This window comes from Anas platyrhynchos, chromosome 7 (assembly GCF_047663525.1).
Source record: "Anas platyrhynchos isolate ZD024472 breed Pekin duck chromosome 7, IASCAAS_PekinDuck_T2T, whole genome shotgun sequence".
Lineage (NCBI taxonomy): Eukaryota > Metazoa > Chordata > Aves > Anseriformes > Anatidae > Anas > Anas platyrhynchos.
In genome coordinates, this window is record NC_092593.1 from 26,118,510 (window position 1) to 26,132,473 (window position 13,964).

At 35.7% G+C, this 13,964-nt stretch overlaps 1 protein-coding gene across 16 annotated transcripts in view; it reads left to right on the forward strand.

The window, feature by feature from the left end:
- The window catches only part of ABI2 (abl interactor 2), a 75,959-nt gene that overhangs the window by 35,477 nt on the left and 26,518 nt on the right, over window positions 1-13,964 (forward strand). For 12 of the 16 annotated variants that reach the window (XM_072041058.1, XM_027461123.3, XM_027461113.3 and 9 more), the window contains 2 exons: window positions 4,183-4,350; window positions 12,311-12,487. In XM_072041058.1, coding sequence (XP_071897159.1) covers window positions 4,288-4,350; window positions 12,311-12,487 — 240 coding nt within the window. In that variant the 5' untranslated portion in view covers window positions 4,183-4,287. The remainder of the gene's footprint in view (window positions 1-4,182; window positions 4,351-12,310; window positions 12,488-13,964) is intronic. The other 4 variants (XM_027461122.3, XM_038182504.2, XM_038182505.2 and 1 more) reach the window with 1 other exon arrangement.

Sequence of the window (13,964 nt, forward strand, 5' to 3'; positions counted from 1 at the left end):
GCTTTTGTTTAGGTGTCGATTAGAGAGGCTCTTCATGCAATTGTGAAGAAATACAGTTTTTGGTTAAACAGTTATTTACAATGTGGGATGGTTTAGATGCCTGCTACCTCTTTCAGTGTGTGGACAGTCCACTCATGGCTCAAGTTTAATTGTAGCATTGATTCTTGCACCGTTTCTTCTGCGAGTAGCTTGCTAATAAAAAAAGCAAATGAGTCACTAGTAAACTAACATGTTCCAATTTTACCAGGTGGTACAAAGGCTGGTCAAGCAGGTTACTTTAACTAGAGCTATCTATCCATATAAGGCCATGTTAAAATATTGTGAAGTAAATACTGTCTCCAAATTCTGGAGCTCCCATTTCTCGTAAGCTGTATGCCAAATAACCAGTCCCACTGATTTTGTTGCTTTCTCAGAAGCATGATCCCAGTGCATCTTGGTGCTTGTGGTTGCTGTTGAATACAGAAAGCTGTCAGTGGGTTTTCGGAAGTATGTGTATGAGAAAGAGATTCCTATTCACATCTGAAATATGGCTTGGTTATATTTCTTAACATTTGATTAATTCATAATGGTTAGGGTATAGAGTACATGTAAGTGAGTGAGATGACTACTACCTCTCCTTGTTTTTAAAACAAGTGTATAAACATTTAAATGGGGTCATGAAGAGATCAAGCTAGGCCTTTTCCCTGCTGATATAATAAGACCAATAATTGCACAAATGAGCAATATGTAGAGCAGACTGTTTACATGTAGGGATGAATTATTTAGAGATAACAATATTCTAATTGACACAGAAGAAAAACTCCCCCCAAACCCAAGTACTTTGGAGCTCTGGTTATACTGAAAAATAGGTGAACTGGATTTCCTCCTGTATTCCTCCAGTATGCAGGATCCTCCTGCACATCTGAAAGGGAGATACTGGAGTTTTCTAATTGTTCTGTGGCGTTATTTTTTTCAAGATCTCTGGAATACTAGGAATGAGCAGTTCTAGTAGTAAAGAAGGGAGTAAGGAATATTCTTGAGTAAGTACATATTTAATGAGGTAGTTTGTTTAAAACAAAGCTATTCTTTTTTTACTGGCAATTATGTAACTTTTTGGCTTGATTCTGGCATATTAAATTAATGATGCCTAGCTTTTTTCTCAATCATTTTTTCTAGCTTACCAAAGGTCCTTGGAAAGCACTTGGATAGGCTAAGCAAATACCATCTGTGCAGTTGAATAAATGTGTATAAAATATTTAATTATGGGTAAGGCACATTTTGTTCTGAATAGCGAAAGCTTGTTGAACTCTGTCATGCCGACCACTGAATGCCACATCCTTTCTACTGCGAGCAATTTGGGTTATACAATCTAGTATAAAAAAAATAGAAATATTTTCAGGTGAACATTTGTATTGAGCTCAATACATTCCTGAGTTTTGTTAGAATTAGTGTCCCTCTAAGTCCATCTTTGGACTTGCATATAGAAGTGCAATTGTGTGGGGTACCACTTCCTGCTGCAGCAGAGGTGGCCATTCCCAGTAGTAGCAGGAACATCCTTGGCTGGCAGAAGCACCAGGTGAGCTCTTCGTGGTGTTAAGATGATGGTCTCACAGCTGAGAGCAACAGCAAAGCATGCTGCTTTGTGACTCAGTGGGAACCACCTGGTGTGGGCATTGTGTGGAGACGAACATTGATGCTGAGCTGCTGCTGAAGAATGTGGGAACAGAAAACATCAATGATCCAAACTCCTTAAGGCTGTGCAGATGATCTACTTGTGATGTTCAACTATCTTCCTAACATTGCTTGAGAAGTTGAAGCTGGGAGTTCAAGAAAAAGCTTTCAAAGTTTGTTTCAGAGAATTTTCAGCTCTGTATAAAGGTATGCAGAGCAAATCATATTTGTTCAGGTTATCAGCCAAATACCCAGACTGGACCTCTCAATCAAAAAGGTTTTTATGCTAATAACAGTTCCCAGTGTGTTTGTAGGATTGCTGTTTTATGAGAAGCCAGTTCCTTGTTGAACTAGTGTAAATGGGGGTAACTTAAATTTAGCTGGTAGGTGTGTACATCAGTGGAAGACTGGCTCTGAATGTAGATTTATGTTTATATTTCTTTAAGCAGTAAAACTGGAGCAAAGGCTCCTAATTTCTAAAATGATAGATTGTCTTCCTTTTGTTCTCCAACTCTTTGGCTATTAATGAAACAAATTGTGCTTGTTGGCTTCTACTCAGCTATTCCGGATGTACAGTGTGCTAATGTAAATCAGCAGTTTCTGCTGCTATAAATAGACTTCAACAGCAGCTGCGGAGCAAAACTGACAAGCTTCTGGTCATTTTTATTATTGCCATTCAGAAAGTGTTTGAATAGATGTGAAAGTGTCCTGTGGTGTGTATGCTTGCTGTAGCAATGATATTTGGAGACTGAGCTGAGGCTACGGAGAGAGCGAGAGTGCATTTAGATGCCAGTGGTGTGAGAGCTGAGACTGAGAGTTGTGTTCCTCCGTTTGGAAGTCCTTAAGCTACGTTTGGAGCTTTTTTTTCTATAAAATGCATGTTACCCAGCTGGCTGAAAGTCAGGAGTTCTTAGATGAAGTCCGGACTCCATATTTTTCTGATGTCTTTATAGCTAGATATAAGCCTTTATAAGCATCCTTGACTGTGGGACATCAGCATATTGTGGCCTGAGAAGTTGTCCCCTAACATGTTTAGTTTCTTATTCTGCTGAGGCGTTTTCTTTTTTTGCATAGCCGGGCAAGAATGCTTGCCTTCTACAGTATCCTCCTCCTCCTGCACCACCTTAGGAGCTCTTGCACGATGAATAGCAACTGCTGCTGTCCTCCCTTCTAGGAAGCAAAATGGAAAGTGGCAGCTGCATGGCCTGCAAAGGTGGATGCTAGCAGACCAATCATTGTTGTGGCTGGACATGGGAGATGCTGCCAGGACAGGAAAAGTACTGCGTATTTTTCATATGGGCATTTAATGGAGTCCTATGCTTATGTTTACATGTTGTTGTTTTTTTCTCTTAAAATCCTGCTTTTGAGGATCTTGGTACAAGGTCTCAGGAAATATCTTTAGCTACAAGAATGATTTTCCTGTAGTAAAGATACACTTAATTTCTGTGCTGCCCTGGAGTGCATGTGGTCAAACAGAAGGTAGAGTCAGCTTATGCTGAAAGAGAGGGAATTGCTTTATTTTCCCTCTCTAGTACAAGTATGTTTATTGAATCTCGATATGCACCCGTGTGAAAAATAGGAAGGTGGGAGCAGAACCTACTTGTCAGCTGTTACTTTAGAAACAGCACCATCAGCCTGTGAGGAGGCTAAAGATGACCTAAGTGACATTCAGAGTGTATTACAGTGTCTAGCAAACTGGAAACTAAAGTCTCTTAGCATCTTAGTTGTGTGTTTTACCAGTGGTTTATGCTGTTTTCTTTATACTGAATTAGGTTCTAGTAATGTTTAACTATTTATGGGAGAAACACCTTAACAACTAGCCTCTTAATTTATTAATTCTAATGTTTTTTGAAGAAAACGTATGTTCTTCTAGTGGATATTTTCTGACTTGGTAGCCTAAGTATTTTAAGTGCTCTACTACTAGAAAAATAGAAGAAAACAGACTTGTTCTTCTTAACGGTGATTCTTCTGATCTTTTAATTCAGCTACCACTTTCAGGGAATAATTATAGTTCATTCACTGTGACTGAGTGTTTCCATTTTTAACGACCGTTTGTGGCAATAATGAGGTCTATATAATTGGAGAGGAATATGGTACTTGGCAGATCCTTGCAGGCTCTTTTGAGTGTACACATTGAAGTACAAAGTTTAGAAGGGAGCCTAAATTCTGTAACAGGAATTGAATGAACTACCAAATCATGAATATAAAATCATAAAGAGTATTAAGTATTTTGGAGTGCTTTTAAAGTTCATTGCAAAGGCACAGTATAAGAAGTTGCATTTCCAATATTTCTAGAAAAGATTAGCATGTTGTATACTAGCGTAATTCCTTTTTTAAAATACTGAAACTGTTAAAATACGAAGTTAATATATTTTGTGTAATGAAGAAATGTAAAGGAGGAGAAATGATAACTTATGTAGAATTAGTTGGACTCTATAATTCATTGTCCTTTAAAGACAGGCAAAGTGAGTTCATTCCAAGAATGTTTGTGTGATAGATTTTACTGAATAAACCTTTCATTTCTGCTTTCAGTCAGCAGATAAGCAGCGAGCTCTAGAAGAAACCAAAGCCTACACAACCCAGTCATTAGCAAGCGTAGCCTATCTGATCAACACTTTGGCCAACAATGTTCTCCAAATGCTGGATATCCAAGCATCCCAGCTTCGACGCATGGAATCTTCAATCAATCATATTTCACAAGTGAGACCTTTTTCCTGATTTCTTGTTCTCTGTTCATGAAATTATACAGTAGATAAAACTTTCACTGCATGTGACTTACCTGATGTTTTGTGAATAAGAAAAATAGTTGCATTTAAAACAGAAGAATGCATTTCTCCTCATATTAATCTAGGAATGGGTGTCTGTGTGATTTGGTATTTGTGGTAGTGTGAACACTTTACATAGGATAAGAGATTAAATGTAGTCTTCGACAGTTTATTGTGTGGGGATGGGTCCATTTTGTGTATGAAGTAAAAAGCGCAGGTAGACAGATGAAAAAACAAACCAACAGAAAATTATGTTAACAAATGGATTAGACTTTCCCGTTCCTATTTGTGACTTACTGTGTATGGTATTAAATAGCTACAGACACTCAACATTTAAAAAGAAAAAAATAAGAGAGAAAAAAAAAAAGCATGAAACAGAAGCTGGGAAACACTACTTGTCATCTGTCATCTTTTTACTTTAATTGTTGCTATCATACTGGCCTCTGATGGCAAAAGCGTAGGTGGCTTTTCTTAATAAAATTCAATTAGCAATGATGTGAACAGAGTAAAACTAATGTTTCAAGTTTATGTATGGCTAGAGAATGCCTGTGATTGTTTGCATTTTTTTTGAGGAGCTAAAAATAAATTAAGCTCCTGTTATAAAGAACCCATGTCCTACTCCTGATGAGGGAGTTTTGACTGCCAGAATAGGCTGAGGATAAAATGATAGATTTATTGGAGGCTTACATGCCCATGATGGGTTAAAAAGAGAAAGTAAGAGCAATGATACAGCACTTTTTGTCCTTCTACTATAGGAGAATTGTTAGGTTTCCTGACTGAATATTCTGTCTTATTCAACCAGTACGTTTTGGCTGCTAGTGTTTCTTGATCTCCACATGATAATGTTAAATATGTAAATATGTATATATGTATACGTATATATATGTGTGTGTGCGTGTGTGTATATATTGTGGCATTCAGAAAGACATTTGAAAGTGGGAGCTGTATAAGGTAGGAAATAGGTAGTTAAACAGTATGTAGATCTGGAAGAGAGTCTGGGGATGATGCAGTATTATGACAGAGGAAGCAACACGACAGCAGGACAGACAAGTAGTAAGATATATTTTCAGTTTTCATCAGTGGGTCAATGAGAGTGGATGGATGTGTTTTATTATTATTCAGAAAACGTTTTACCTGGGTACCATGTTCTTGATGGCTACTTTTTCTTTTCTGTTGTGTGAATGATCATACAGTTCTCCAAAAGTTGAAGTTGTGTCCACAGAATGGATTGAGATCTGTTAACTTGTTGATGCTGAAAGGGTTGCTAAGCTGGTAGAGATCTGGACCATCAAAAGAAGTGAATAATTTTTTGCTATCTTAATGAGCCAAACTGGCTTATTGAGTGGTAAGATGAATTCCAGAACAGGGGCAAAGGAAGTGGCCGGGTGGATTTTCCCTTCTGGTGATAGTATGCTATTAGATTGCATCAGTTATCCCATGCAACTGCATCCTCAGAAATAAGCTGAGAAGTTTGATTTCTTCTGCTACATGCTTTTTGTTAATCCATGGACAACTCAGTGGTTTTTGTTTGTTTGTTTGTTTGTTTTTCTCAGAAAATGTCTTATGTTACTCTGTGTGTGTGTGCGTGTTGTATATATGCTGTGTATATGTATATATGCCTCTGTGTGTATGTGTGGTGAATGTGCTTGTGTGTGTGTGTATATGGTTCTTGAGTGGTTTGTACCAGTTGACAAGTATTTCAACTACTTAAGAGCCTAACACAGAATAAGGATATGGATAGAAAATCTTTCACTCAGGCTTCACTGGATTTTCCATTTTTTTACATGCATACAGTTTATTTGGCACACAGTTTTTCTAAAGCATGTTTTGGGGAGAGCGTCAAGGCATTTTTAATTTTTTCTTTTGAGAAACTGAGTTTTATACGGACTGAGATGTTAGGCCAGATTATTTTTGAAATTTGAACAAAATGGACTATTACTTAAAGTGGGGTGCTAAATTACCATTACCAAATACATAACAGAGATGGAACAGCCAAAATTCATAGGCTGCATTTGTACAACCAAGCAAAGTTAGAAGATATTTCTGAATTTGTTTATATTACAGTAAAATTGAAATTGAGGGTATATTTTGGTTGTGGTTTTTGTTACTGTATCATCCGTATGTCAGATGTTCCCTAAATCTTCATGAAAGAGGTGATGTCAGAAGAGCAGACAGTATTTGAATTTTGGATGTTACTTACATCAAGTGTACTGATCCAAGGAACTTAATGTAGTTGCATTCAATGCACTCAAAAGTGGGTTCATCCCATGATACTGATGTTCCAGATGATACATTCTCCCCATTAATTTTGGTGCTTACTTCTTAAAAAATTGATTTATTTTGTCACAGTTTATATGTAATGCACAATTTCTGTTCAGTAATTCTGATTGGAATAAGCCTAATCTGCAGAAGATTTCTTCAGTCTTTTTTACTTTGGGCGTCAACTGTAGTGGATTGTCTTTAGCACCACATTAAATACCTTATGGTATAATATCTCATGGCTAAATTAACATTTTGGTCAGTCTGACTTGAAATGATGACTTGACTTGATAACTTTGTATTAATACTTTGTATTAATACTTTGTTCAGTGGATATTGATATTTAAATATAGAAAACACTAATGCAAATTACAGTATATAAATGTGTAGCCCTGCTTTTAATTATGATTCAAAATTCCACATACTCTCCAAAGAGGGAAGCAAAATCATTTGGCTCTTCGTAAGAAAACTTTTTTCAAAAGTGCTTGTTTTGCTCAAGTGACATTCAAACTCGAAGACACGTGATTAACTTCAGAATATAAAATATTCTAGTTCTCTGTTCATACACAGAATGCCAATTTATGTCACTTTCTGTTTCCTTCTAAATGCCAGATTAATCAAAGAACTGAAAAGGAAGCTGATAATCATTTGTGGGTTTTTAGATTATATATAGGTCCTGAACAAGGAAATCATTACTATTGAAACTATTGCAACTGATTAAATCCTATTGGTTTAAAATTTATTATTACTTTGATTTGGTCTGAAGGCTGATGAATGTGTTCTTGCTTGCCTTCTTTATCTTTGTCCAGAAATAGATTGTATGCAGTGTTTCTTATTTGGCTGAAAATTACAACACTAAATACAGATCTTCTGTATAAATATTTATACTTATTTTAAAAAATTGTGTTAAATTTTTTTCAAGTTAGCAGACACTGTGACATGTTGATCATATCCAAATAGTTTAATCTGGCAGATTTTCAGGTTTTAATATTTGTTTGATGAGAAATATTTTGTCAGATTTAGTTACAAAATGGTCTTAGTGAGCAAGTTCAGCTTTAAAATTCTTCTCTGCTGCTAATTATATAAACAAGTATGCTATCACAAAGAGTTGAAATATAGTAAGAGCCATCAGTTATCTCCAGTGATGCAGTAGGATGGAGAAATCTGCTTCATCCCCTTCTTATGGAATTTGTCAATCATAATTGACCGCAGACTGGAGCTTTTCTGTAGTCAGCACATAACACTTAGCTGAACTGTTACAGCATGGGTGAGCTTGCTGGTGTCTGCAGGGATGGTCACTCAGACCTTCAGTTGCTATATCAATAAAGGCTCCTAACCATGTTCTGTTGTCTTTTTCTTGCAAGTTAAAAGAATAGCCAGACTTATTAAAATCGGTAATCTAAGTCTAACTCTACACAGTAGATATTACTAGTTTATGGAGCAGGTAGGTCTTTAGCATCTTAGTATCATTGTGACCTTTTAATGTATGAAATACGTACAATTTAAGTTGTGGCAGCTAATATGTTACATTTCTGACATTTCAGTAACTCATTGTTACTATGAGTAACTACTCATTATTTATTATTAAAAGTAATTAGTCCATTTTTCAAGGGAATTTGAAATAAGGTTGTTGAAATTCTAGTAAACTAATGTAAATAATAATATAAAAAAAAAAAGCTCACAACACTGTAGTTAAGCAACCTTTTCTCTTAAGATTTTTTTTAAAATGAATTTTAAAAGCCTAAGCTAACAAAGTGACAATACATTGATAAAAGTAAATGGGAATGTTTTGAGCAGAGGAAAAAATGAAGGCTTATGGAGGCTTTTGTTTCTGAAATTTCACTGTAGATTGGACTTTCAAAGTGCTAACTTAATATTCTCAGAAATTTCACTTACAGGTAGAATGTCTTTCAAAACTCTGGGTTCAGTGATTTTGATGTGGAGAACAATGTTAATTTTGGAATCCCAGACATAGTTTAATATTTTCTATGTCTTAATCTTTAAAAGCATTGAAGCTGGGTTTTTTTTGAACTCGATATGGAAATTTGATGTTTCAAAATGGCCAGAAAATTTCTAATAGAAACAATGAAGTGGTTTATACATGTTTCTCTTTAAGCCAGGCCTTGCCTTACTGTAGGCATCTTGGAAGGTGTATTTAGCAATGGTACTAAAGAGCCTAACTTCTCACAAACTGTCTGTCACCTAAAAGCTTTTGTCAAAGGAGGTGGAGCAGTAGGGGAAAAAGGTACATAACAGTACTGTCAGGAGCCTTACATTTCTTATTGGAGAATAGCGTAAGTTCTAGAAGAGCAGAGTGTATCCCATCTGCTGTTCATGCTAGACTTTACGAGCTCAGTATTCTTTTAGTCCAGCTATATGCCTGAAAACTTAATTATACTTTTTTTGTGGTCTTCTTGGAGATTTTCTGAAGACAGTAGTTTAAAAATGACATTTCTCCATAGATGTTTATAAATCACTGAATAAACATTCTGTTGCCATTCTTCTGTCTCACTTAAGGGATATATGCTAGTTCTGGAGGCAATAATTACCTGTGCATTGAGAATAAATGTTTTCATTTTCTTTAGTAGCAGGTTAATCTTTGCTCCTTTTTCTACTAATCAAATAAGTCAACGTTCCTTTCTGCTATTTTATAAAATAAAAGATCTTAAGATCTTTTGTCTCTAGTGATCTACTAATCAAGAAAATGAAATTGTGGAAAAACCTTCCAACAGAGTGCTTTTCAATACAATTTTGAGAGTACTTACTATAAGTGGGTGCTGTTTTAATACACTTAGTTATTCCATAGCTGTTGAAGATAAAGGAAATGTTCTGAATCATCATGAAAGAGAATTCCCATTAGAAGGAGCTTCAGGATTTAATTAGATTTTATGCATTTCATTGTTTGTTACTGTAGTCATGCCTCACTGATCACTGAAGCCCTTAAGGAAACTGGATGTGCTTACAGTTCCTTTTAATAATTAATAAAACTCTCTCATCATTCATGGAAACAAGTTTCCACTGTGCCAAGATACCATCACGGCAATAGCACGTGCATTAAATATCTTCACTCATCTTATGTTTGTTTATAGTTGCATAATAAAATACTTAAAGTGCATGGTTAAGTTCACAGAGGTCAAGCACTTCAAATGCAGAGAAGGGAGGAAATAATCTTACCAACACTGGACTAATTAATTTCTTTTTGATCTGTAGATCGAAATCAAGGCACTGAAGTTGTACTGTGAAAGCCATAAAACAGTTTTGAATGTCCAGATTCAGATTCTTAAGATTTTGATGTTGCAGTACATTCAAAACATCATATAGCACTTGAGATGCTGTTGCAGCTGGGACTGTTTAACAAATAGGATCAGAGGCTTATGAGGCAAAGAACATAAGATAGGCAGTATAATGTTTCTGCAGTTTTCTAGTGTCATGTCTAGACCACAGATAAAGTTTGAGATAGTAGAGATTGAATTCTTCAGTGATATTAAACGTGAGACCAAGTTGTTTCAGTCACATACAGTTATATAAAAAATAAAAAATAAAAAAAAATTGTTTGTGCTTTCTAACTCCCCAGCAGATGAGGTGAGGATTCTATAGCCAGTCTCTTTGGTACGACAGCTTCTTGTTCCAAATTCCTTCCACTTTTCCTTCCGCTATGCTATAAAACCAAAAGTCTGGTAGGGATTATAAAATGCGATGCAAGAGAAAATACTGAATCCTACCCTGACACAGAATGATACGTTTTTGGTAGTGTGGACTGGGACATGTTTATGTGCTGTTTGCACTGGTGCTTCCACAACCAATAATACTGTATGAGCTGTATATAGACGTGGTCGTCTCAGGTAAAATTGAATGGGGAGCAGATTAGTTATTAAACCAGAAGTCATTGAAATATATGTGTTTCTTTTTAGCTTGCATGAGCTGTGAATTTCTGCAAAGGTATTGGACAAACTTGGCTGGCTTTTTGTGAGGGTGATGGAGAATATATCCCAGATTTTTTAGCTACCCCTATTATGTTTGAAATCGTTACTCAACAAACTCAAGCTTTCCAAGGATAGGGTTGCCAACATATTTTTTCTGTTTTTTCTGTGACTTTGTTTTAGAGAGCTATGCAGCTCTGGTAGAATCTACAGTTCTGGGCAGGTGGTACTAGAGGTGGAAATATTAGAAGCTATATTGAGTACTTAAGTTTAGCAAAGGTGTAAGATATTGAAAATACGTTTTTGGGAATTACTGGGTAATCTTGATAGGTAGTAATTTAAATTTGCATATAATGCCTCTGATATTTGTTGAAATTCTTCTCTGAAAGTAATGTGAAGGAACAGCTTCTTGGAAATGTTTTGTTTGTTTGCTTTTATATTTAAAAATATTTTAAAGGTAATACATATATACAGGATCTTTTTTACTGGTTTTGCTATCTGTGGCACAAACAAAAGGGTAACCAAACCTACTGCCCCAGTGCCTGTCCTGAGAAAAATAAAATTAAAAAAAACTTTGTTTTGAAAATGAGTTCTTATTCGTACCTGTTCCTTGTTGCAACAAAACCTTTGTCTTAAGTATGAAAAGATGAAAAATCTTTCTGGTACCATTCATGGTCACTGAAGCGATGACAAGAAATGTTGTGAATGATTAGAAATCCTAATGATGACAATTCTGGGTGTTTTTTGACTTTAACCTATATCTTAAATGCTTGTTCACAACCAGCAAATTTTTTGTAAGGAAAGTTTATTTGTCAGCAAAGAATTATTATTTTTTAATGATGCAAGCAGTGTCATGCACCTTGATTTAAGAGTTGTGTTTTGTTTGTTTGTTTTTCTCCTGCAGGTTTTTTTTTGTTTGTTTGTTTGTAATAATTTATTTTTTTCTAGTCTTGTTACCAAACAAGATTCAAGTACATGTTTTCAGACACTGAATTTTCAGTTGGGCTTTGTCTTACACTAGAGATTCTCCTGTGGTACTCATTGTATTATGTGGAGGAATGGCTTTTCCATGTTGGCTTTACCCATTCCAAGTAAAGGCACTGGGCTTAACCACTGGCTTCATAGTGGATAGCTAAATTAGTACTGAGCACCTTCTAAAATCGAATTGTTACTTTGTGATGAGCAATTTGTAGTGACTGAAATACCTGGACCAATTTGTCTGAGTGAAATTTTATTCTGTTGTATAGCTACCAGTCCTATTTTAGCAAACTGTTTTACACTGTGAGAAAACCACCTTATGGTTTGTTTTTCAGGTTGTAAAAGTTAAACTTTGGAAAAATACCCCTCTGCTTCATCTAGTTGGAGACTATTTCAAAGACCAGTTTAGAGAGCAGTTGTAGAATTAGAAAGAATAAAAGAATCATATAAACGAGTGTCAGTAACAGGAACTAAGAATGGAAAGAAGGTATTTTGCTGAATTGTAAAGAATGAAAGTAGTAGAAAACCCAAAGAACCTGTGATTATCAGTGTGGGTTTAGAGGTGACAAGTTCGACAATAAATTTGACAAAGATGATGTAAGCAAGTATATATAGTAATATGTTCAGCACAGTATACAGAGGTTTTCAAAACATTGGAACTGATTCAGTGTTTTCTTTTCTGCTGACTCTGTATTCAAATGCATACCACTGTTAGTAAATACACTGCGTCTTTTGTAGACGGTGGACATTCACAAAGAGAAAGTTGCTAGAAGAGAAATTGGTATCTTGACTACAAACAAAAACACCTCAAGAACTCACAAAATCATTGCACCAGCTAACCTGGAGCGACCAGTTCGCTACATCAGGAAACCTATTGATTATACAATTCTAGATGATATTGGACATGGAGTGAAGGTAGGTGATGTTGTTAAAACAGCCAAACTGCAAATACATTGTCTTTGTATATTTTCAAAATAATCTGATGCTTTTCATGATAATATACCAGTTTCTCCTTCCCTGGCCAGTATGTCTATACATGTAAGAGGAGTTCTGCCCAGATTGCAGTTGCTCTTCCCCTTGTCCTTTCCCCCATGTTTCTGAACCTTGCAAGCTCACTGAATCTTATTTCTGAGGATATTTGGGACTGTGGATCTCAGCTTTTAAAATGCTTCTAAACACCTTGTGTGATGCTGCAATTACTCTTCAAGTCAGTTGTTAGGATATACCTGAGTAATGAAAAGCTAATGACCAACTGTCAGATTTCTCTCTGAATTAGCAACGCAAAGTATGTTCCAGCTTTAATTGCACTTGGTTTAGTTTGGAGCTCACCTGAAAAAAGGGTTTGCATAAGATTATTTGTTCTCTTTAATTTCTGTCAATCTGTTATATCCTGTAATGTGCTTTGCTAAAGTGAGCTCTCTGCAATTTCTGTGCCATACAGAGTTTAAGAATGAGAATATTGCTGCCAAGTTCAAAGCCAGCTGTTTCTCCCTTTTAAAAGTAGGAAAAAAGGAGGGATTTCAGGGCAAATATCAGGAGGAGACACAACTTCTGGCTGTTGTATGCAAGTGGTAGATGAGTGCACACAACAGCAGCAATGTCATGTGTGAGATTAGTTTTTATTTATTTATTTTTTAAAACATGTCCTGAATGTAAACATAGTCTTAGCAGGTGTGAGCTCATTGTTAACTTGTGCTGCCAGGAAAACAAATATGGAAATGAGAACACTGACAGTGTTAAAGTTCCAGGAGAAGAAAGGTAAATAACACAAAGCATTGTCATTTTTACATGACAAACTGACAAATCAGTAAACCTGCTAAGTAGCAGTAAGGTAAGATGCTTCTTCCAGTCAAAATACACCAGAATTTCTTTTGCTTGACACCTAACTGCATTGAGTCATCAATGATATTCCGTTTGAACTATCTACTTGGATAGTCGTAATGACAACAGGTTGTTTGGCCACTCTTCAAATTCTTAATAGTCCTGTTTAGGTATCTCTTCAGAGCAATTATATTCGAGTCTTCTTCACATCCTGTTAGTTAACAGAAAGTCTATTTTCCCCATTTTTTACCAAAAGAGTCAGCCTTAATTTGTAACCTTAAATCAGATTTCAAAACCACTCTTTGAGTTGGAGGGAACAACAGCAGCAACAACAAAAGAACGCACACACGTACACCATCATTAATAGCTACTGTTTTGGCCAGGAAATTGTTATAATTTATATGTTAAAATCTACTGCCAATTCAAAATTTGAACTTATGCACGTCAGCAGAACTCCTTCTGGGTATGAACGGAGCATATTAACCTGTAGGATTACCATTGCTAATATTTTAATGAGCACTTTTGTTTTAATGACATTGTTTTAGAACTCATAAAAGAATAGTTTTTAATT